This window comes from Vipera berus, assembly GCF_964194415.1.
Source record: "Vipera berus genome assembly, chromosome: 2".
NCBI classification, from domain to species: Eukaryota; Metazoa; Chordata; class Lepidosauria; order Squamata; family Viperidae; genus Vipera; species Vipera berus.
In genome coordinates, this window is record NC_138203.1 from 68656083 (window position 1) to 68681619 (window position 25537).

General features: G+C 37.7%; 1 protein-coding gene across 1 annotated transcript in view; it reads right to left on the bottom strand.

Annotated features, from left to right (window-relative positions):
- The window catches only part of PCSK5 (proprotein convertase subtilisin/kexin type 5), a gene marked incomplete at both ends in the record, with an annotated part of 222828 nt that overhangs the window by 179901 nt on the left and 17390 nt on the right, over positions 1 to 25537 (bottom strand). The window contains 2 exons of the mRNA XM_081318873.1: positions 1023 to 1136; positions 21994 to 22098. Coding sequence (XP_081174999.1) covers positions 1023 to 1136; positions 21994 to 22098 — 219 coding nt within the window. The remainder of the gene's footprint in view (positions 1 to 1022; positions 1137 to 21993; positions 22099 to 25537) is intronic.

Here is a 25537-nt window from a genome sequence, read left to right on the forward strand (position 1 = left end):
ACAGGACAACAATCTAAAAAAAGAGTTGCCCAAAGAATTAAGGATATAGAAGCACAAACTGATATAGCTATCCTTAGTAAGGTGGGTAACTTGAAATGGCTGAGTAAATACAAATGTACTTTACAAGTGGACAGTTATTTGAAGTTACAACTCCCAAAACATCTTAGGGAGATATTTACGAGAGCGAGATTCGAACAGCTTGATACAATGGTCAGATATGGGAGATTTCATGCTATACCGTACAATGAGCGTCTCTGCATTTGCGGAGCGGCAGAGGTAGAGGACCTGGCTCACATCCTATTTGACTGTTGTCTGTATAAGAGGGTGAGAGACAGGTATCTTGGTCTATATACCAAACGAATGACCCATTGGGATCCCCATATCAAAATAACTTATCTTATGTAAGGTCAGAACTTGAAAATAACATTTAACGTAGCACAGTATTTAAACAAAATGATCCGGTTAAGATCTGCATATGTGGGACTGATTGGGGTAGATTGCAAGGGCGACTCTGAAATATAATGTTACCATATTTTATCTATATCTTAAATTTGTATTTTATTACTATTTCATCTTAAATTGTATTTTATTTTAATTCCATTTTAAATTGTATTTTATCAAATTCCATTTTGGATTGCTTTTATCAAGTTTTGGTGACGGTTTGTTGCTGGAACTTTGCACTTTGATATGGCCCAAGGGCTAATCAATAAAGTTGTTGTTAGTTGTAGTTATGGGAAAATGCTGATTACAAAAAGCACATTAATATTTTTACTCCAATACTAGAAAAAAATATGAAAGAGCTATATACTGTATTTAATTAAACAGAACTTTCAAAAATAGATTATCTTTTCCAATTACCATGATAAAATTTAATTTATAGAACTATAAGAATACATCTTACTTTGGCAACATAAAATGTTTTGGTTTCAAATATTTATTATTTTTACTAAACAAGTAGCACTGAAGACAAGTGTGTTTAATGTGACAGATTTCTGTTCAAATATTAGCCTATATGGACTTACCATATACCACATACTTTGCCACTTAGGATCATTAAAAAACATGGATTGGATACTACCAGGTTTGTAATCTCTCTTTCTTCTTATTTTTACAATTTGCTGTTCTATCCATTCTACCTGTTAAAAAGAAAAAAACACACACATATCAAAACAATATCTTGTATATTTAAAAATACAGTGAATAAAATACTATGATGTTGAACATAAACAGCAAGAAGATATCGTTGGTTTATTTGACATATTTTTTAAAATATTTTTGGATAATTATCACAGCAACTTAAAACATTCTGCAAAAATTCTTTCCAAGAATATTTGTTTTTGATGCCTGTTTGTTACATATACAAGATCAAAACATAAAGTAAATGAAATAAAATAAAAAAGAGAAGAAAGAATACCTAAATAACAATGATCTACCATTAAAAGATCAAACCAATTTTTCTGAATTTACTTTATCTCAGTTGGGTTTCATATATTTATTTCGTCTCTCAATGCCATTATCTAGATTAAAAAATGCTAAGCCTAAAACATTCCAGAAAAAGACAGTGAGAATGATCAATCAATTAGTCAATCTTTATTTTAGCTACAGCCAGTATTAAATATATAGAATGAAAACCATTCCAGGAATAAGAATTTATGGTATGACAAAACAGAAACAAAAAGATAGAGGAAGGAGATCAAGTCCCCTTTTTATTGCCAAGATCATCTTATAATCAAATAGCTAGGGCCCTAATCAAATTATCCCCTGGACTGATGTTAGTCATGCAGGGTTAAGGGTGCAGTAGCAGTATTGTAAAAAAAAGTTTTTATAAAGTTAAGAAATTATGCTAGTGACAACCAGGAAAATGGACTGAGAGACTGAAATGTTTAGGATGGGGTTGCATTCCCCCTCAATAGCATATTTACATCTGGAAATGTTCCTGGAATTCAACTGACACAAGGTTTGATAACTGTAACTATCATGAGGACTGACTTTTCCTAAACTGGTGAGTATTATTCATGCCTATATTACATTTGATCTTGATTACTGCACTGCAATCTATGTGGAGTTGCCTTTAAAATGTTTCTGAAAGTTGTATTTGTGAAAAAATTACAGCATATTGAGGGCTAACCAGTACATTGTACAGAGTTTACATGATGTGGTATGGCCCAAACCAGGATACTACAATACAGCCAAAATGTGGTGAAACAGATTGGCTCCAGATTGGCAAAGAGGTGAGGCAAGACTTTATACTGTCATTTTATTTAACCTATATGTGGAATAGAATAGAATAGAACTGGAAGGACCTTGGAGGTCTCCTAGTCCAGACCCCTGCTCAAGTAGGAGAACATATACCATCTCAGACAAGCAACTGTCTTCTTAAAAGTCTCCAGTGATGGAGTACCCATGATTTCTGGAGGCAGGCTGTTCCACTGGTTAATTATTCTCACTGTCAGGATGTTTCTCCTTAATTCAAGGTTGCTTCTCTCTTTGATCAATTTCCAACCATTGTTTTTTGTCCTTCCCTCTGGTGCTTTGGTGAATAATGTGACCCCCTCTTCTTTGTGGTAGCCCCTCAGTTACTGGAACACTGCTATCATGTCTCCCCTATTTCTTCTTTTCTTTAGACACTAGCCAAACCCAAGTCCCGCAGCCATATTTCTATGTTTTAGTGTCCAGGCCTTCCTTTGATCATCTTAGTTGCTCTTCTCTGATTTTTTTCCAAACTCTCAACATCTTTTTTATGACATGGTGACCAAAATTGGTTGCAGTATTCCAGGTGTGGTCTTACTAGGGTTTTATAAAGTGGTAATAATACTTTGTGTGATCTTCATTCTATGCCTCTGATTATACAACCCAGGATTGTATTAGCTGTTTTGGTTGCTGCTGCACACTGCTGGCTCATAGTGAAGTGATTGTCCACTAGGACTATGAGCACCGGCCCCTAGAGTCGGAAACGACTAGCACGCATGTGCGGGGGAACCTTTACCTTTACCTTTTTAAATGTAAAACTGGTTTTTTCCACAATGAAACTCATTTTGTTGGAGAGGGCCCATTGTTCAAGTTTGTCAAGATCTTTTTGGATCCTGACTTTGTGTTCTGGGGTGTTGGCTACTCCTGCCAGTTTGGTGTCATCTGCAAATTTGATGAGTTCCCCTTCAATTCCCTCATCTAAGTCATTTATGAAGATATTGAAGAGTACTGGGCCTAAGATGAAACCTTGTGGTACCCCATTGCTTACTTGTCTCCAGGTGGATGTAGTGCCATTGAAGACTACTCGTTGAATACGGTTTGCCAGCCAGCTACAGATCCATCTGTTGGTGAAATTGTCTATTCCACCTTTTTCTAAGGAGTAAGTTGTGGTCTGCTTTATCAAATGCCTTACTGAAATCTAAGTATACTACATCCACAGCATTTCACTGGTCTACTAGTTTAGTTACTTTACCGAAGAATGAAATAAGATTGGTTTGGCATGATCTCTTTTAACAAACCCATGCTGGCTACTAGTTATAACTTCATTTGCTTCTAGTTGTTCACATATCTGTTTTTTGATTATCTTTTTTAGGATCTTCCCAGGTATTGATATTAAACTGATTGGTCTGTAGTTTCCTGGATCCATTTTTCCCCCCTTTCTTTAAGATGGGAACCACATCAGTCCCTTTTCCAATCCTCATGTACTTCCCCAGTGCTCCAGGATTTATGAAAGTTGTGGTGCAATGGTTCTGAGATAACATCTGCCAGCTCCTTCAGAACTCTGGGATGTAATCTGTTGGGACCCAGTGATTTATACTTATGAAGGTCAGATAGGTGTTCTCTTACTATTTTCTTGCTTATTTTAATTTTTGTTTCTAGTTAGTCTTTTGCAGTGTTTTTTTTATATGTTGGGCTATCATTTCTTTTTGTGTGAAGACTGATGCAAAGTATGAGTTAAGCAACTCTGCTTTCCCCCTGTTGCTTGTTAATTTCTTGCCATCTTCTGTCTTTAGTGGACCTACAGTTTCCTTGACTTTTTTCTTATTGTTAATATGTTGGAAGAAACTTTTTTTATTATCCTTGATTTCCATTGCAAGTCTTTGTTCGTTCTGAGCCCTTGCTTTCCTGACTTCATCTTTGCATGTTCTGGCTATCTGCTGATAATTGGCTTTAGTTATGTGCCCCTCTTTCCATTTTTTGTATTTGTCCTTTTTGTCTTTCAGTTTGTCAGAAAGATCTTTGTGCAGCCATGTTGGTTTCTTCTTGAATTTCTTGTTTTTCATTTTCAGTGGTATTGTGCTGGTCTGGGCTTTTATGATCATATTTTTCAGAATTTCCCATGCTTCTTGGGTTGTTTTCCCCTTTAGGATTTTTATCCATGGGATCTTTCCTAGGTTCTCTCTGAGTTTGTTAAAGTCAGTTCTTTTGAAGTTTAAGACACAGGTTGGATTGTTTTCTATTGCTAGTGTTGCATTACATTAAATTCCACCGTGACATGAGCATGCTCCTACTCTGGGGGCTTTCTTTGTACTATAGGAGCTGTTGTTTGGGGAACTGAGGGTGGCTGCCTTCAGGGTAGTATGAGGGTGGAGCCTTACGGTTGTTAGAGAGCCATTGGCTGGAATATTGTTTAAAAGAAATAAAGCACTCTTTAGAGGCCTGCATTGCCTTGACCATCTGGGTCATAACACTAGTTTACTAGAGAAATGAATAATTCTGGAACACATGGAATGAAAAAGAAAAAGAGAACAACCTATAGCAAGGTGGTGGATGCAGTTATAGCACTCATGAATGTACCATTGGAAGACTTGAGGGGCCAAACTGAGGGCAGATGTCTGAGAAAATCTGTCTAAATGGCCAGTAAGAATTGAACATAAACTTGATGGCACGTAGTAATTAATTTAGAGATCTCAAATTGAAATAATCAATGCTTCTTGAAGACAAGCTCATTAGCCTCAAGAGCACAATGCTAACTATTTTAGACATTGATACAAAAGTGTTTAGAAAGTAAAATAAATGAAGAAATGAAGAGTATCATGGTATACCATTAAACATAGATATATTAAGTTAAAAATAACAAAGGTAAAACATTGCAAATCAGAGCTACAAAACAACAATTTCATTTTGGTTACTTATAACAGCCAAACTTGGTCATTATTTAGAACATCAATGTTTGGTTTATTATTTATAAATCTATTTATTATAGAATGTTTCTAACCCATCCCAGTTCTGATTGAGCCTGTTGATCAGAAGGTCGGCAGTTTGGCGGGTCGAATCCCGAGTGCCGCGTAACAGAGTGAGCGCCTGTTACTCGTCCCAGCTTCTGCCCACCTAGCAGTTCGAAAGCACGTAAAAATGCAAGTAGAAAAATAGGGACCACTCTGGTGGGAAGGTAACAGCGTTCTGTGTGCCTTTGGCGTCTAGTCATGCCGGCCACATAACCATGGAGACGTCCTCGGACAAGCGCTGGCTCTTCGGCTTTGAAACGGAGATGAGCACCGGCCCCTAGAGTCGGAAACGACTAGCACGCATGTGTGGGGGAACCTTTACCTTTTACCTTTTACAATGAAATCACAAAGAATAACAAACAAAGAAATTAAAATACCATTATCAATGATCAATTAAACACAGTAAGCTTTCAAGCACCTAATAAACTAATTTAAGCCAGAGAAATACTGGAACAAAACTATGGAGCTTCTTTGAGACCAAAAGATCCCCACATTACAGCATAAGTCATTGACTCATTCATCCTAGCAGACTCTGCTCAAGTGGCATCCAAGCTTCCTTCCTCCTTTGGGCAGCCAGTGTTTCCAGCATATATCTTCCCTGGCCCATTCTTGACTCCCTGCCAAAGTGCTGCATCAGAAACAGTACCTGCCATGGAATGTGAGATTGGGTGGAGGTTCCCAGAATGAGAGATTCCTCAACATGAGAAACCTCAAAATCACAGCTATGGAAGACCTATCAGGTTCACTGGGGAGTTGTGAGGCCACTGATACTTTTTCCAATGTTGCACTCAGTGTCCTGGCTTGCTGGGCATTTTGCCTACCTGCAAAATACTGTTGTTTGCCACAGAAAATGATGTGGAATCTGCACAGGGGCCATAACTTTGAAAACTTTGTTCTAAGGGATTACAAAGCTGTGCAGATGTTCTTATTTGCCAGAGAAGCTTTTAGAATATGTCCCTGATGCCAATGCCTGACTTTCTGCCACACCAAAGCGAACCTGCTTTGCGCCCATCTAATAGAACGTCCTGCTCTCGGAGTTGAATTTGGCCTTAAATCTCTCGATATTTAGGAAATCTGTCAAGACTTCTCTCTTTCACCAGGCTTTAATTATTAAAATATGTTAGTACCTATTATAGTGTTAATTTTGACCTGATTTTTAACTTTTTGTACCTGCTCTTTGGTTTCTAATACTTTATTAGGTGACTTGAATACTCACCTATTGAAAGATGGAATTTTGTGTTTTTTTAAAAAAATAAACAAATTGCAAAAAGTATTTTGATCATGATTGGTTCTGATTTAATGTTATAGCAGGGCTGAAGAGTTCTTTGGGTTATTGTACTGACCTAAATATGTTTGGCACAGTCTAAATATGTATTAAAAAGGTTCAGTGCTACATAAAAGTACTTCTCTTTCAAACTATATACATCCTACCACTTATTCCCTGAAGGATGTTTTACAGTAAGTGAAGAAAATGAAGCTGAAAAGAGTTGGATGTTTGGATGCTTTACCACCATGTTGATCTGAAAGATACCTCCAAATCAACCATTAAACATTTGGAGTAGAAAGATAAAGGTTTTGGAGTAGACTTCCCATTCCCCAGACTTGAATATTATCTCTGAGATCTCAAACAGCAGTGCGTGCAAGGGGAACTAAGAATATTTCTGAGCTAGAAGAGTTCTGCAAGGAACAGTGGGGAAAAATATAAAAACGAATATACAAAGTGTTAGATACTGGGTACGTTGCTTGATTGATGAGATGAGGCGAGTGAGTTCAGCAAGAATCATTCTTTATTTGGTTGCAGGAACTGAACTGAGAAACAGGGCTGCAAATGCAGCAATTTATACTCTGGCCTCTAGGCGGTGGCCAATAGGTTTAAAGCAACCTATTGCCGCTCTAGAAGCAACCAATGGCGGTGCTGGAGACGGGTTGTCTGAGGAGCTGGGAGCTGTTAGCCAGCTTCCCTGCTTGAGCAACCTTCCAGCAATTAACCCCATGTGATATTCCTAAGCAAGACAAAGCCCAATACATTATACCCCTCCCCCTTAGAATGTACATACATTATAACAACAAAAGGAATGATTACAGCAATTACAAGTTTTCAGAGATACAGAAATAATATGCAATGTACACATTTTCCGTTCTTGCTGATACAGAGACTCTCCTGGCTAGCAGCAATGACACATACAACATTATAGCTCAGTTTTTTGGAACAAAATCTTGTAAATATGCAGGAGGCTTGCGAACCCTCGTGGAATGGCTAGCAGAGCCAGGCACTCCCTGGCCTACCAGCTTGCCCGCTGGGCTGGGCAGACCAGGGTCCATAAGTTCAAGCGAGTCTGGATGACTCAGAATTCTCTGGCTGGCCATTTCCGGTCGGCCCACCCCAGAGTCCAATCTTTCCACAGAGTTAGCACAGTGGCTGTAGTGTTCTGGTTGGCTTTCTCCATCAGGGGCCCCATGTTGCACTCCTGGGCTTTGCTCCCCTATGGCCACCTCCCCGTTGCCATTGGGCCCTGGATTAGCGTGAGGCAAGACCAGGAGACAGTAGGTAAGTTTCTCAGAAGTTTATTAGGGGAAACACCGGCTTAAAAACACCGCTGGGAGTCCCTGCTATTTATACATAACTTGGACAAGTAACAACCAATAACAGTGCGGCGTTCTCCCGCCGCGTGGCTGCGGCCAATCAGGTGTGGCGAGCTTTGACAGACGTGAGCTGTCAACATGTCATGCCTCTGTTCAGCTGGCAACATTTGACAGCTAGTCGCTACTGCGCATGCGCAGCCTCCGGCAACCTGACAGCTGTCATTGAGTTGTGCCTGCACGGCCACTTTTGACAGCTGTCATTGTCAGCCAGTCGCCGTGCCTGCATGTTAGCGAGCGGCAGCCCATTTGACAGCTGTCAGCGGGCTGCCACGTTTTTCTCCTCACAGACTGGGTGAGAAATAGTAACTGTTTAATACACAACAGGCCCCATTATCGGACACTATGGCGTCTGGTAGCCTGTGCGTTGCAAAGAGTTTCCTAAGCACCTGGATGGTCCTAGCAGTAGTCATATTTACGATTGGTATAACTTCCAGCCATTTAGAGTGGCTGTCGACCACTATAAGAGCTGTCCCTGAAAGGACCCAGCGAAGGTTGAGGGTGGTATGCTGGATGGGGGGGAGGCGGGTTGACACGCGCACGGAGGTATGGCATCTGGGGGAGCAGGAAAAGGAAAATGAATTGTAGGGGGGCAGTTGGGTTTATATACATGTGTTGGTGGATGTTAGTTTGTAACGTGAGGGCAGAGCCTTCATACCTGACGGCTATGTAAGCGTTGGGAGCGAAGTGCTACCAACACTGACTTTGTTTCCACTGGAGCTGAATAAAGCGACCTTTGATTTGTCACCCATTCCTGCTGGAGTTGTGAGTGTGCTTCTACCCGCAGACGTGGTTTTGACAGATTTTTCATAAAGACAATGGGATCTGTTCCCAATAATCCCAATATAAAAGTATTTTGTTTAATGGGAGAAAGATCTAATATCACATCATATTTTACTTTACTATTAGAATAAATTATTATTTCTTAAATTCTGAAAACACAGGTTTATTTCTTGATAATTATTCCAACAATAAGAGTGATTAAAAACTGTTACTATTAAGCCCTAGTAGATTCAAGTAGGGTATAAAATTTATTCAAACAATAGTAGATAGGAGTAAATCTCACAGGTTCTTTACATTCTTCAAAAACTCTATGATTATCTGGAGAAATACTGGACAGAGGTTTTGGTTTAATCCTTTAAATAGAATTTTAAAATGTTCAAGAAAGAAAAAATGAAGTATGAGTTAAGTATAAATAAATTTGAAAGTTCTGTTTAGGTTGCATTCTAAATTACATAAAATAAATTCTGCCTTGTCTTCTGTGCAAGAAACTTTGGTTTATGTGTCTCCATTTCCCATTGATCAGAATTTTGATGTGTAAACTTGCAGTTATATCATGAAGTAAAGGGAAATGTAACCTTCTCAGAAATGTAATTTTTATTTTCTATTTAAGACAACAGCTCCCTCTAGAATAGTTTATAATAAGGAGTCACATTTTAAAAATTGTAAGTCAAACATCAAACATTCTAAGCAACTGCATTAGGTTAGAAACTTACTTTAAATTTAAAGATGTTCAAAGAAATTATAAACAGATGTATAGACTATTTTTATTCCATATGCAGTTTATTCAGTACATATCTGAAATTTATACTGCAACAATTTCCAGTCCATTGATTAATGATATAGAAATATATTTTCTATTTTAAATAAAAAAAATAAAGCAGTTTCCCAGATCTAACACATTTAGGCTTTTTTCAACAACCCTGGATGAATCATGTTGAAGAGTTGGTGATTGAAGTAATAATTGTTTTGTTTAATCTGAATTTGTTCTTCAGTGGATGAAATATATGCATGGCCAAATCGTTCAAAATAAAGGCACTGAATTCATACAACAGATAGGCAGGAAAACAAATAGCACTTGTTATATTTTGGAATGTGAATTTTTGAGTCCTTGCTTTTTACTTTATCTTTCACTTTTCATGGCTCAAAACCAGTTTTTATTTTAAAATTACTTTCTTTTCAAGTGAGTATTTTCTTCCTCTGAATGCCTTGTGTATTATCACTAACAAACTGCCAGTTTCTGTTGTTCCCAATTTCCTGTTGCTTAGCAGGCGAGCTGCAAAATTGCTATCACATCTAATTAAAGCTCTTTAACAAGGAAAAACAATGCCCACTTTTCTTCTAGGCCAGTGGAGAGCTTTATCCTCATTTGATTTTCTTGACCTGAGGTCCAGTTACACATTATTTTCTTTTGAATTCTGGACTCCCTGATGTGAGTAAGGTCGGTGCTATCAAAACATAGAACTAAAAAGCTTTCATCCTACCTTCCACAAGAGAGGCATAGGAAAAGGGTCAATCCCCAGGAACAAACTACAGGGTGACTTTTTAAAAAACTTTTTTTTTTTGAACGGAAAAAGAGAAATGTTCCTAGAAAATAATTAACAACTGGATTGCAATTCTTCTGTAAATAAAAATGTAGCAACATTACTTTAATTAGATTACAGCATTATGGTTTTTTTTAAGGGCTGAAATGGCCCTTTTCTGGATGATATGAGCTGCCCGGGATGAACAATTTATTGATTTAGCCTGCTTGTTAGAAAAGAACTTTGGAATCAAATGAAACTTATGAAGATTTTATACTGCAAAAAATTATGAACCGCAACCCATATTAATTTTTAAATTGTTTACTGTTAGTGTAATTCTATTGACTCTTAACTACTTTGGGGTGGTATGAAGTGTGTTTAGTGTATCTATACAGAAATCCTTGACCTATGACCATGAACAAATGGTTGTTGACCAATCCCTAGAGTTCTGGCTGTCCCAAAATTCCTGCAGTCATTTGATTCCAACCTGGGAACTTGACAACTGCTCTGCACTTACAATCAGTTGCAACACCCCACAATCACATGCATTTGCAATCTTCCCTGCCAGTGTCCCAAAAAGTCAATGGGGAAGCTGACAGGAAAGGTCACAAGTTGCTGAAGTAAGTTCTTCCTCACACCTTTGCACACTCTCTACAACCCATAGTGCATCTCCCCCATATGCTTCTGCACCATCTCACTGACTCCCAAGATCCTTACTGTGTCCATACTCTCATCATGCTCTCTCCCAACCACCACCAGCAACTTACCTGTCCATTGCCTCCCCCCGCACACATTTTTTTAAAAAAATATCTGGGACTTGCAATTTCCTGCTGGGTTCCCCACTGACTCGTTATAGGAAATTGGCAGGAATTTGCCTTGTCTAATGACCATGGAATTTGATTAACAATGGTAACTGGGACTGTCATTGTGAAGCAATCCAGACTGCATCACATATCAATAGAAATTCTGTCATAAGTCAAAGACTGGCTGCATTGAAAGTGGCATTTTTAGAAGCTGCTACAATTGTTATAATTTTTAAGTTAGTATTGCAAAAGGAAAAGAAAATCAAGACATTACTATGCACAGTTTTTAAGGGGAAAATAATATAAAAGCAGTAATTAGAAACAAAGGACGTGGTGGCTCAGTGGGTTAGGACGCTGAGCTTGTCGATCAGAAGGTCAGCAGTTTGGCGGGTCGAATCCCGAGTGCCTTGTAACAGAGTGAGTCCCTAGAGTCGGAAACAACTAGCACGCATGTGCGGGGGGAACCTTTACCTTTACCTTTTACCTAATTAGAAACAATTTCAATGTTTATAAATGTGTTGATGTAATCATCAGTTGGGAAGACATTTAAAACTATTTAGTTTTCCAATTTTGCATTTATTGATTTCCCCTTTTCCCCTTGTTGTTTTCCATTTACATGACTATGTACTACTTTTGAAACAAAACAAACACTGCTGACATCAATATTAATATATCTGGAGTTATTTCTTAAGATTACAATCAATGTGGTTCTACACACTGAATTAATTATATAATAAAATGTGAAAATTATGATCATTGTAAACTCTTTATTTTCTGACATTTTATTCTTTATCTGCTATGTGTCTTCCTATCTTCTTTTTTATGTTTATCCTGTTCCCTTAAAATTTTTAATGAATAATTTATAAATAAGGAGAAAAAAAATGCCAACCTGAACTTTTATAGACATAGTTTTCATGAAAAACAGCACTGCAATAAACATGACTAATGTTAAGTACATTATATAAATGGAATTTAGCATGCAATATTTTATTTTAATAAAAAATGGAATTGCAGACTTTCATAAGCTATCCTTCAATATAAATGAAATACTTTTAATTAATGTGGTTTAAAATTGTATAATATTAATTACTTTGCAGAGTTTATGTACCCATCTTTCATAAAATAAAAATGTTAAGCACAATTATCTACATTTATTCCTCAGTCATAAAATGATAGTTGTGCATAATAATTTACACATACATGAATATGCATCCATCATATATCCACATACATGTATATCATCTAACACCATTCTTTTTACGATTAATTATATAATTCAAAGGGTAGAAAGAAAGTAGGCTAGTAAGTAATAATAATAAAAGCAAATGTTTTGTAAACTGATCCTCATTCATTCTCTCTCCAAGACAAAGCCACCTCAAAGCTTTCTTATTTGTCACTTTTGTATTAAATCCACACTCATTCAGTAGCCATTTGCTTTACTTTCATATTACAGTAAGTCTCCAGTTTACAAACAAGTTCCATCCCCAATGTGGAATCTCCCCAAAACAGGAGGAATTGCCAATAGAAGCAATTTATATGTAAAATGGAACAGAATTATTACGTAATACTGTATATTGTGTAAAGAACTCAAATCATTATGTATTTAACATGAATTGTGTATTTAACTCAAATGTTGCTCTGTTCTTAACTATGGGTCATCCTTAACCTGGAGACTTGCTATATTTGTTTTGAGGATTTACCTTCATTCATTCTCTCCATTTGACCAAAACAACTTAAAGTATTTCCTATTTATAGTAGTCTCTCACTACATTCTTATATTTAATCCACATTCATCCAGCACTCATTGATTCTTGATCTTACGTCTTTGTTTTAGTATGCACATTTCTTAAATTACCTACTCCAATTGCATGCACCTTACTTCTAGGTTTCTCCTGACCTACTCAATTCTCACTTCCGTTGGCAAATGTTTGTTCCTCACAATATGCTATCCACTACACTAGGATTTGATTTTTTAAAAACTTTCTCTGTTCATTTCCTTTCTTTTAGTTAGCCATGATAAGCTACCTCTTAGCTTTGGTCTTTTTTCACCTTTTACATATAACTTCAAATTGTTCATCCTATTTCTACTGTCAAGCACAATTCTGGATTTTGTTGCATTAATTTTCAGACTCATCCTTACTCTACCTAAAATCTGCTGCAAAATTAGAATACACTCAAGAATTGAAATGGGTAACAATCAACATGACAAGCAAACATACATGATCAGGGCATACAAATTTATACTTTTTGAGTCAGGAGAAGCTCATTTAACATCTTGGCTTTTGATTGGAAAGGGAGGAATTACAGGAAAACATGGAGGCACACAATAGGGAATACACACTGAAATAATGCACTGGCACTCACAGCTGTGAGTGCACTCAGCAAACAGTCTAGTGTATTCCCCATTGTGTACTTACTCATTCTGTTGTAATTTCTTCCTCTCCAATCTCTCTGCTCTGTGGGGTGGGGTTGGTGGGGGAGAATAGTCAAGCATAGAAGGGATTGCCTACAGAAACTGCTGGGCAAGGATTTTGTTTTCTGGGCAGGCAAAGAAAAAAAAGAGGAGTTGCAGTGGGCACATGGGATAGTGAGGAGACCAGGGAAGCATTGGGTAACTTGGGCATCAACTGGGATGGGGGTGGGGAACAGAGAGAGAGAGACAAAGAGAGCTGTGAATAATTCTCTCATTTTACAGACCTCAGCAGGAGAGCGTGCTTGGATGGGAGGGGATTGATGAGGTGAGAAGAGGTGACTTCCAGTCAGTGGTGGGATTCAAATATGCGAACAACCTGTTCTCTGTGTGGATTCTGGGCCTGGGCAACAAAAAGTTAGCTACAGGTTCTGCCGAAGTGGTGTGAACCAGCTGAATCCTACCACTGCTTCCAGTCATGCATACAGTCAACGTCCAAGACAATTGGCTCTTCCTTGTTTTCTGCCATTTCTTTGCCTGTCATAATCCTAATATGACTGCCCATTCCACACTACCACACCTGGGCCTCAGATTCAGCATCACTTTGATCAAGTATCAGCTACCTCAGTGCCCTGTCTTAAACAACACATCACCAAGCATCCTCTCTCTGCTGTCCACTCTACCCTCACCCAATTGGGGAAGGGTAACAACACCAAACTACATGGCAGGAATGACTCAGGGTCCCTGCCAAATTTGTTTCTTGCCCAGGGAGTAAGCAGTAACAGTGCCTCAGAAAGACACCCCCACAACCCTGACCAAACAACCTTTACTCCAAACGACAATACTTATATGTACAAACTCTTCAAACAATGATGAAAGGAAAATGCTGGATTTAGTTGTAGTTAAAGTTCAGTAAGCTGACTGTAACAGCAATCTACCAACATGAATGAAATTGGCAAAGAATGCAAATGTGACAAAATGTATGGCAGGAGTCCAGGTTACCTGAGCAACCATCTCACCCCAATAGGATTGGCTTACCCCATTCGCGTCAGGAGAAGGGGTATGCTGAGGACCTCACTGGCTAAGGAATTCTGACTGCCAGCCAAGGAAGAGTCTTTTCTGCCATGTCTCCCACCTTCTGGAACACTAAACCCCTTGAGCTGAGGTCCATTCCCACCCAACCCATAAGGGCCTTAAAACCTGGCTCTGCTGATTGGCCTGGGGCCCAGATGGGGATGTGTCATCCTAGAGGTGGATTAAATAGAAGATTTCCACCTCCACACCACTGTATTCCCTCCACCGCCACCTAAACTATTTCTCTGCCAATTTTAACATTATATTTTGCACTACTATTTTAATGTTTTACAACATTTTTAATTTTAATCTTTTATAACATTGTTTTATCAGATTGTAAGCCACTCAGAGTCAAATGAAGTGAGATGGGTGGCAAAAGAATTTAAACAAATAAATAAATGTATAGATTGCTGCTCCATGTGGCCAATCCAATGGTAGCCACACTGGTTGATCCCATAATGAAGCCTCCTGCCTGTTCCTGTGCCCTCTGCCATCCCATGCTCGAACTAGGAGGCTGAATTAGGTAGAGTCTCATCTAGCTGCTAATATGATCCTGCTGCTGCTCCAAGAGCTCAGTCACAGCCCCATAATCACCACCTGCTGCTGTCCGGGAAAGCCACACCAGAATTGATATGGTTGCTGCAGCCACATTACAAAATACATTACGGTGCATATTTTATAATTTTGATGTCCTTGTGGTTAGGAATGTAGTCCTATCTTGTTCAAATCCAGTAATTAATTTGTTCAAGAAGCAAGTGTAATGCAACAATAACACAAACACTGCCCATTACTAAGCTCCCAAGAATAACAAGATTTGGCAAGCAGTGATCATTATTCATCTGTTTGGCTTAGGCACTATTACCAAGACTGGGAAGCCTATATGTTATGCTAAATTGGACTGAAGAACATCTCAAAGAATCCTACAATGCTACGTTCCTTTGAGAAACGCCATTCCCTCATCTATTAATTCTAAAAGCAACAGTTATGTTACTGTAATATACACATTATCTTCTACAAGCTGGCATTAAAACTCAATTCAGGTTGTCTTTTAGTCCCGTCTGCTTGAAATAATATGTAATCTTTGTCAGTATGGTCTCTTCTTTGGTTACCTTTTAAGTTCAATTTAAGAACATTCTGGCCATATGAAAGTTATCAAAATGTAGTTATGCATGTTGTACTGTGAAGACTTTCTGCTTATGTTCTTGCCTGTGTAGAGGGCCCAAACCAAGCAGCTACTCTTATGCTACATTGATATGGAGTAAAAAGCCTTTCAAAAGTTACACTGCATGTATGGCTCGGGAATTCTTTTATGATGTCTATATGGGAGTTATAACACTTGAATCAACATTCAGGGTTTACTTTATTAGTTTTATTGTGTTGATCTATCACATTTAATGTATAATTTTATTAGCTCAGTAGATGGATTACACAATAATGAGTGTCCTGTAAATTGAACTTGACTTCTTGTGACTTCAGGAATCTAAGTAGTTTTCTTGGCGATAATATGGAAATGGTTTCTCATTGCTTTCTCCCAGGATATTTTTCAACTTCTCTACTGAGAATTCTTTCTTTCTCTCTCACTGGAACATCATATCTATACTTCGTTCAGATACTGACTATTTTGTCCTACTACAAGGCCAGGCAGTATCTCTCTATGCTTGTCTGTCTCCTCTCAGACTCTTCTTTTGAATATGATATCTCACTTTCATTAACCAATGACAATGAAACTATTATTACAAAGTTTTAATTAAAAATCAAATATAACCCACACTAATAAAAATATTAACCTTCAGAGCACAAAGCTTGATAAAAAAAAATTATCTGGGGAATATAAGCTTTGAATCAAAGCCTCTGCTTATTTCAAAAAATATTCAACCAAAGCAGACTTTGCCAACTGTCATTATTATAACTATAACTGTTTCAGTTATTGTAGTTTTTCCATCTATATTCCTACAGTCAACTGTACAAGTATGGACAGTCCATTTCAGATGTTTATATCTAATGTGCAGATGATAAGAAAAAATGCAAATAGAGCAAGGCTATCCCTTGAGTAAGCATTGTAGTTTAGCAACTTTCTTTGTATATTGAAGGTCCCAGTTCTTTCTATTAGGGATTGTGTATTTAGTTAAGAAGCATAGAAAATGATAACAATAGTCTGTCTTATTATGAGAAAACAAATCCAGTATTCTTGTATATATTATTGCAGTTTTAAAAGAAAGTAAGTATTATTTTTAGGAAATAAATGTACTAAATGTACTAAATGTGCTCTCAGCATACACTATAGGACTTTCTAGAGATAGGTACTTTTTCTAAACTAGGTCAGGTTATTTATTATTTATTTATTTATTCATTCATTCATTCATTCATTCATTCATTTGAATTTCTATACCGCCCTTCTCCCGAAGGACTCAGGGCGGTGTACAGGGCAATAAAAGTACTACATACAAAAGTTAAAAGTAAGATTAAATTAATTTAGCCCTAACAATAAATAGTTAAAAATACCCCAAACCCTTAGACCAGGCCAGCCTGTTCAAATAAGTAGGTTTTCAGATCACGGTGGAAAGAGCGAAGGTCGGGAGCCATCCGGAGCTCAACCGGTAACTGATTCCAAAGGGCTGGCGCGCCCACAGAGAATGCTCTCCCCCTGGGGGCCGCCAGCCGACACTCTCTGACCGACGGCACCCTGAGGAGGTTATGCAATTAGTCTTAAGCAGTTTTCAACAACAACGGACACATTTTAATAAGACAGTGCAGTATAGCCACAGCTTCTGAGTATACATGGAAGAAAGCTAGCTGCTATTTCATAATTTTATTCAATGCTCACTTTCCAACACACTTTGCTTGACTCCCTCTGCATTTCATTCCCTTGCAAAAACCAGGACTTTCATCCTCAAATAAAAACAGATACTTTCTGCCAACAAAAGCTTCTCCAGAGGCTGCTCCATGTAGAACATGTTGCAGCAGTCCAATCAACAGAAAGGTTGTAAAAATACAACTTCTTCAGAGGAACTACAATCCCATCTTCAGTAATCCTAAACTGATGTTACTGGATTGCCCTGTTTGTTCATTGCAAAAATAAAAAGCAATTTGGTATTTGTAGGATTTAATTTGGGATTGTTTTACCTGATATCTCTCAGACATCAGTTCAGGCTTTCCATGGCACCATGTCTGTCTTGGCTAGTTATGTATAATTGGTGTAATCATCATACCGATGACTCCTCATTCTGAACTGACAGATGAAGTCTCCCAGCAGCTTTAACCTGCCAAATTCTCAAAAAAAATCTTCCAAGCAGTCTCTGAAATCTCCTGAATCTCCCTGAATTCATGACTAGTGAATCATCATCAGGGTCCCACTAGCAATGCACCTACAATGTGTAATTTGAAGATCTGATCTGAAATGCTTTCCATCTGCTTCTGTGGCCTGAAATACCTTTTGCGTCTCCCAAGGTCTTTCCCACATACAATGTTCCTTGCCATTGCATAAATTTATGCTCTGCTGTTGCAGGATACAAAACATGAAATTGGATTTCAGGGAGAGCTACATCTCCATTGCTGCCAGTCAGTAATACCCAACAGGTGTACATGCTCATCAACCATCATGTTGTAGATGGATATAATCTAAATGCCATAGACCTGACATTTACCAGCATCTTAGAGACCAAGTCACCTGATAATGTTTCTATCTGAACCAGGACTGGGGAAACTGACTTAGAACAAGAGACACGCATGAATATGTGGATCTCCTACAACAGCTTACTTAGTTCCCTCCCACTATTCATGCCCCTGCCCATCACAGTCCCAATTTGGGAACCATTGCATCATCTCAACCAACAATCATTTCTTCATTTTTGTCTTCACATTTCCGAAACTCAGCACATATTCTACTGGTCTCAGCCAACATCTATACTTTCCACATCCAGAGCCAGATTATCACAGATCAGAAGCTGAGGTCTAGTCTGCAACCGTTCATATTCTAAGGATGGTGACAACAGCTCTACTTCAAAGCTCCACAATTGCTGTTGGTAGCACTGCTTTTCATAGTATTCCTCATAGTAGTAACAGCAGTCTACATAGTAACACACAACTAGAGCCAAGGGCAAAGCAGGTACCAGATCTTTTTAAATCCTTCCTCTGAACCTTCCCAGGTCTGTCATCAACAGATCCAATTTCCTTCTCCCTTCTTGTATGACCTCCAAAACAGAATGCAACATTCCAAAAATTTGATACAGTCTATGGTGCTTGTTCACATTGACTTTCTCTACTGGCAAAGTGTAAGCTAAATCCAAATGCTCATTAAACAAGTAGCTGCAGAAATGTGCACCACTTAAAAATAATTATTTTAATACTTTTTTAATTTTTAATTAAAAGCAATTTTTGGGTGTTGAGGTGAATAGTAGTGTATAAGATGCTTGATTTTTCTCTGATTACCCTTTCTCTGATACAAACTGTCTTTCAAAAAAAAATAAATCAGATACATTTGGGCAGAGGCAACTGGACTTCCTCACTGAATACTTTTTATCCACTATTTCTATGCTCAAAACTGACCCTACCAAGTATTATGCTCATTAGGAAACAAAAACAATTCAACTCTGTTATGTGTAGTTTCTGGATAATAAATTAGAATAATGGGAATCAGGATTTTCCTAAAGTACAATATTAGACAAGTCCATGCAAAGATTAAAGCATCTTTGCATCTGGAGAAAGACATTCAACAGTTAGCTAAGAAGCCAGTCTCCAACTTTTGAATATATAACATTTTCAGTCTTGAGTGGCCAATACTTGGCTGTTTTCCTTCTTCAATGAGACATTATCTTTTTTAAAAAAATTAAGAGCTTTGAAAAATATGATGTTTGTCTTATATTTTCACATATTGTGCTAAATCATAATATAGCCCGTTAGGTTTTAGCTCAGTTTGATATGTCAAAATAGTCACTGTATATTGTAAATCATGATTTAAATTTTAGAGCTATGTGTGAATAATGATTAATCATAGCCCTTCATTATATATAAACATATATATGATATGGGCAGTACATCTTTATTAAGACAATAGACAAAATATGAATTTGCTATTCAAATACCATTTTAGTGTAAATTCTAGATCTCAGTAGGTTCTACTTGAATACTATAATATGTATACTGTGGAAGAAATATTAGCTAAGATGGTGGATCTATTATAAAAACAGACATATGTGAAGTGATTTTAAGTTTGAGGACTTGGTGAAGGTGTTATATGCATACTTTGTTATCTTGGTGCTGAAATAATGAACAAAAGTGAGATAACTTTGTTATGCTTTTTGAAGTGGGGTATACTGAGTGAAACTCAGTATGTCCCAGTTGAAAAAAGCAAAATAACAATACTTCAACATCTGTGTCTGAAATGTTTATACTGTATTCCATCAGGATATTATTACATTTGGTGGAAGCCATAGTTCTTTAGCTTAAAGTTCAAATACCTTAATCTGCTGCTATCAGCACTGTAATGTGTGATAGCATGATATCTGCTTATTTTCTAGAGCTTAGGTTTCTAAGATGGTCCTATAATAAGGATAAGGTGGACAAGTAGGTATCATTGCTACTTTTTCCACAACAAGTAGCTGTGTGAATTTTGCCAATCTAAAAATGATAGTCCACCTTTATATCCAGGCGAATGAGCAGCATAAGGGAAGGGAAAGGGAAAGGGGAAAGGAAAGAGAAAGAGAAAGAGAAAAGAGAAAGGGGAAAGGGGAAAGAAAGTTTACAGCTCCATGACTCCATTTTACATGCCAATCTTGTTGTTATACTAATATGGACAGAATAAGTGTAAAGTTTCTTGCTCAGTAATACAGAACAGCTTTTTAGTATGATAAATCATTACCTTTTCTAAAATTTGTCTGATTTATTCCTATCAACATTCCTATCTTGCCAATAATATTTGTCATAAGAAACTATAGTGACTTTATTTCTAGTTTGCAACAATTTGTTTATAATCAAAATGAAAACACCAAAGTAAAATTTAAAAATGTACAAGGTGTCAGTTATCCATATGTTACTTAAATTAAATTTTAAATTAATTTTTGTGAGTAGCTTTTAAGATGACATGTAGTTTGACCAAAATTGTTGTTGTTAGTTGCGAAGTCATGTCCGACCCATCGCGACCCTATGGACAATGTTCCTCCAGGCCTTCCTGTCCTCTACCATCTTCTGGAGTCCATTTAAGCTCACACCTACTGCTTCAGTGACTCCATCCAGCCACCTCATTCTCTGTCGTCCCCTTCTTCTATTGCCCTCAATCTTTCCCAGCATTAGGCTCTTCTCCAGTGAGTCCTTCCTTCTCATTAGGTGGCCAAAGTATTTGAGTTTTAGCTTCAGGATCTGGCCTTCTAAAGAGCAGTCAGGGTTGATCTCCTCTAGGACTGACCGGTTTGATCGCCTTGCAGTCCAAGGAACTCGCAGGAGTCTTCTCCAGCACCAGAGTTCAAAGGCTTCAATTCTTTGGCGCTCAGCCTTTCTTATGGTCCAGCTTTCACTGCCATACATTGCAACTGGGAAGACCATCGCCTTGACTATACGCACTTGACCAAAATTACCTACTTATTAATTTTACTATCACAATATATAAAAAATATAGCAAAATGATCAAAAAGCAATATCCATAAAACAAATTACCAACTGCTCATATATTGCCAAAAAATAAGAGCATCTAACTTTTAATGTGAGGCTATTCCTCTCACATTTATAACATCAAATAACATAAAAGTGTCTCAGCATTTGTTTGTGAACAAAAAATAATACACAGCCAACTTTACAGCCAGCTAATATTTGCAGTGCACCAATATATCTTGTTCAATCACCACGGTCAGCATATGATTATAATAACCAGATACATCATGTTGGCATACCAATAGAATTAAGATGCAAATTAAGAATGTTTAAGTTGATACATTTTAAATAATCAAATATTATAATTGTTGCCCTGAGAAGAAATCCAGTGATGATATATCCTTGTTATACTCACATCTATTTGTTTCACTACAATAAAAAGAAGCATAATTCTTTATATACAAAAGGCAATATTTTTTAAAGGTTTTATTTTGGGGAAGGTTATAAATGAAAAACAAAAATTATAAACCATTAACATGAGGTATGCAGTAATTCAATAAAAGCAGTTTAATAATAATAATAGCAATTAAGCTAATTAATGTATGTGAAAAGATACATTTTGTAAAAAATATCCTTGTTCAATAACACAAATCAATAGTGAACTTTTGAGGTAGAAATTACAGTCAAACTACCTTCTTCATTCTAAGAAAGTGTCACTGCTTAGAAGTAATACAATATATATTATATAGGTTTGACATGCAAATCACATTAATATTATATTCTATAAATAACGGTGACACACTGTTCTTAAAACATTAGATTACTACCTTCTTTTCTCATATGAAATGGAATCTTAATGAGCAAATAACAATCAATTCTTGTAATTGTAGATGTTATCCAGGTAAAAATCCCCTGGCATAAAGTTGCAAATTAAAAATGCAAAGGCTTGCATCAGACACGATTGACTAATTAGATTAGCTTACCTTTGGCTCCATGGAAATGAAGTTGTGAGTACCTCTACTTGAGAGAATCGACCTTTTAATTGTTTTACTATGGTAAAAATGGTAATAATCCTTTAATGCTCCAATCTGTAAAAGAAAAAACGATTTTGGGATGAGGGGAAAGGAGAGAAGAGAGGCAGAATTTATGAAAAACAGTTTATCTCTTTTTCAAAAGGTCTATAAATTATGCAATTAGTACCTAGGCTGAAATGTTACTTGAACCTAAGTACTCATCTTTCAGAAAGAAAGATACAATATGAAAGGGTTGACTGTCCTTGGGGCTGTAACTGTGTAACTGGAGATAACAACTGAACTGGCTGTTTTGTCTGTATCCATCTTTTAAATGTTTAATTTATATGCAACATTTTATGTACCAATCAAGACCCACATTAGCTTTTCAAACCCACTAATATGGTACTAAAATCATTCAGCTTAAGGATATTTATTGTAAAACTGTAAATATTTAATTCATGAGAAAAATTCATCTCAACTTTGATAAGAAGTGCTTTTCAGAACTTTTGATCTTAGATTAAATTATTTTAAAGACTTATTGTTTTCTAAAAAGAATTAGGAAATGGAGATATAATTTCTGAGTTGCATGTCCAGCTTTCCTGTATTGGAAAAAAACAAACATTTGGTCTGCAGTTCATTGCATTCATAGGCATCAGCAGGGCAAGGGAGAGGAGCCAAATGACGCATCATATCACACACAGAACCTACAACTTATATCAGCAAGACAATATGAAACAGTAGTTGGTTGATCTTACCATGTGCTACAAAATCATTGTCTGATATTCTATTAACAGGATGTATTTTTAATAAAAAGAATGTTACATTAAGTAAAAGGAGAAATTGGGCAGATTTTTCCCCCTGGGATTTTGTTTATTCCTTGTCACTGTGTTTTTTCCCCAGTTGAATTTCTACAAATGAAACAAGGTTTGAAAAGTGTTAGCAGTTTACCTACTACCTAACAATATTCTCATAAGTTAACCCATTTGATAAGAGATATTACCAAAGAAGCAGCTAAAAAAAAAATAGGGGGTTGGTACCAACATCAACACTGACTTTGTAATTAACTACCAAATACTATAGATTTCATTTCTATCCCTTAAGCAAGAGTAAAATTTCCACAAATTGTGACGGTTCATAATAAGGAATATATATATATATATATATATATATATATATATATATATATATATATATATATATATATATATATATATATATATATATATATATATATATATATATATATATATATATATATATATATATATATATATATATATATATATATATATGGAATATATATATATATATGGAATATATATATATATATATTTATTTTATTTTAATTCCATTTATATCCCGCCCTTCTCCGAAGACTCAGGGCGGCTTTACAAACTTAGCAGTAGCCTTCATTCTATGTATATGCCTGCTTATTAGGGCTTTCACACACACCCCAAGCGGCATTATTACAAAGTCAGCTTAATTGCCCCCAACAATCTGGGTCCTCATTTTACCTACCTCGGAAGGATGGAAGGCTGAGTCAACCTTGAGCCTGGTGGGATGCGAACCTGCACTAATTGCAGGCAGCTGGTGTTACTTAAGGAGGCATTAGCTCACTGCTCCACCAAGGCTATATATATGCGAGGAATATATATATAATAAGGGATATATATATAATAAGGGACAAATGAGTTTGAAATGGCCATATCAGTCTCCCTTTAATTCTTTGCTGGCAATCCAAAAAAAAAAAAATTACACAAATAATGAGTTGTCACAGTTGTGACTACAGCTTGTGGATGGCCTTGGGTTAGGCCACGGGTCAGCAACCCGTGGCTCCAGAGCCGCATGCGGCTCTTTGAGCCGTCTCCTGTGGCTCCCAGCTCCTGTGGCTCTTCGAACGGGCAGTGGTGCGCGTGAACGGGCAGTGGCACCGCCCGTTTGGAGAGGTGCACGCACACCTCTCCGAATGGGCGGAGGTGCGCGCGTACCTCCGCGCAAATGGGCAGCGGCGCCGCTCTTTGAGAAAACTGCCGCGGCACGTTTACAGGCTGCCGAAAGCGGCAGCTTTGCAGATGGGCCGTCGCCGTGGCGCAACCAGGAACCGGTTCCATCACACATAAAAAAAATGGCAACCGCGCGCGTCCGTGCATGCACAAGAAAAAAAGGTTTTGCGCATGCGCAAAACGTTTTTGCGCATGCGCGTGCATGGACGCACGCACGCGGCTACCACTTTTTTTTATGTGTGATGGAACCGGTTCCCAGTGGCTCTTTTCCTTTTTCAGGTTGCCGACCCCTGGGTTAGGCTGATACAGGCAATAAGGTTTGGCCCGTATTTGGGCCTAGCAAGGTATTCTAAAATACTTAACACAATAAGGGAGATATATATATATATATATATATATATATATATATATATATATATATATATATATATATATATATATATATATATATATAGTAAATGTAAAGGTTCCCCCGCACATGCATGCTAGTCATTTCTGACTCTAGGGGCCGGTGCTCATCTCCGTTTCAAAGCCGAAGAGCCAGCGCTTGTCCGAGGACATCTCCGTGGTCATGTGGCCGGCATGACTAGACGCCAAAGGCGCACAGAACGCTGTTACCTTCCCACCGTAGTGGTCCCTATTTTTCTACTTGCATTTTTACGTGCTTTCAAACTGCTAGGTTGGCAGAAGCTGGGATGAGTAACAGGTGCTCACTCTGTTACACGGCACTCGGGATTCTACCCGCCAAACTGCCAACCTTCTGATCGACAAGCTCAGCGTCCTAACCCACTGAGCCACCGCGTCCCTTTACACACACACACACACACACATACATACACAAGAAATTTGAACACTGGGACAAAGTAAAAACCTAATAAAATCAAAAATCTTAATAAAATCAAGCTTTCGTTGGCCAAACTGCCATCGTTGTCATTGGCGTTTTTGCACTCCACTCATGGAATACGTCACCAGTCTGTTTGTTTATATCGGCCGTATTTTCTCAAGCCGCCTCGCACTCGTTTTTGTAGGCTGCAATTGTCTTTGAGTGTTTGCTGTCTGAGGGAGATCGCTGTCAACGGAGCTCTGGCCTCTCTGGATGTGCTGATTAGCCGTCAATCAGACGGCTCCCTTCACACATCCATCTACCGTAAACCCACCCATATGGGCAGGATACTCCATTACAAGAGCAATCACCCCACGACTCACAAGTTAGCTGTATTAGAACCCTTTTTAAGCGAGTGGATATGCACTGCAGTACGCAAAAGGCGAAAAAGGAGGAAAGGTGCCATCTTTACCGCGTCTGCAGAAGCAATGGATATCCACTAAATTTCATCAGACAATATATCAAACCATATGAACCTGTCTGTAACCAACATGTAAACATCTCGATGGCATGGATAACACTGACTTACATTCATGGTGTATCTGAAGCCACGGTGCGCATACTGGCCCCCTATAAAGTCAGTGTTGCCCACAAACTTGATCAGACCTTGTGTAGTTGTGTCATGCGC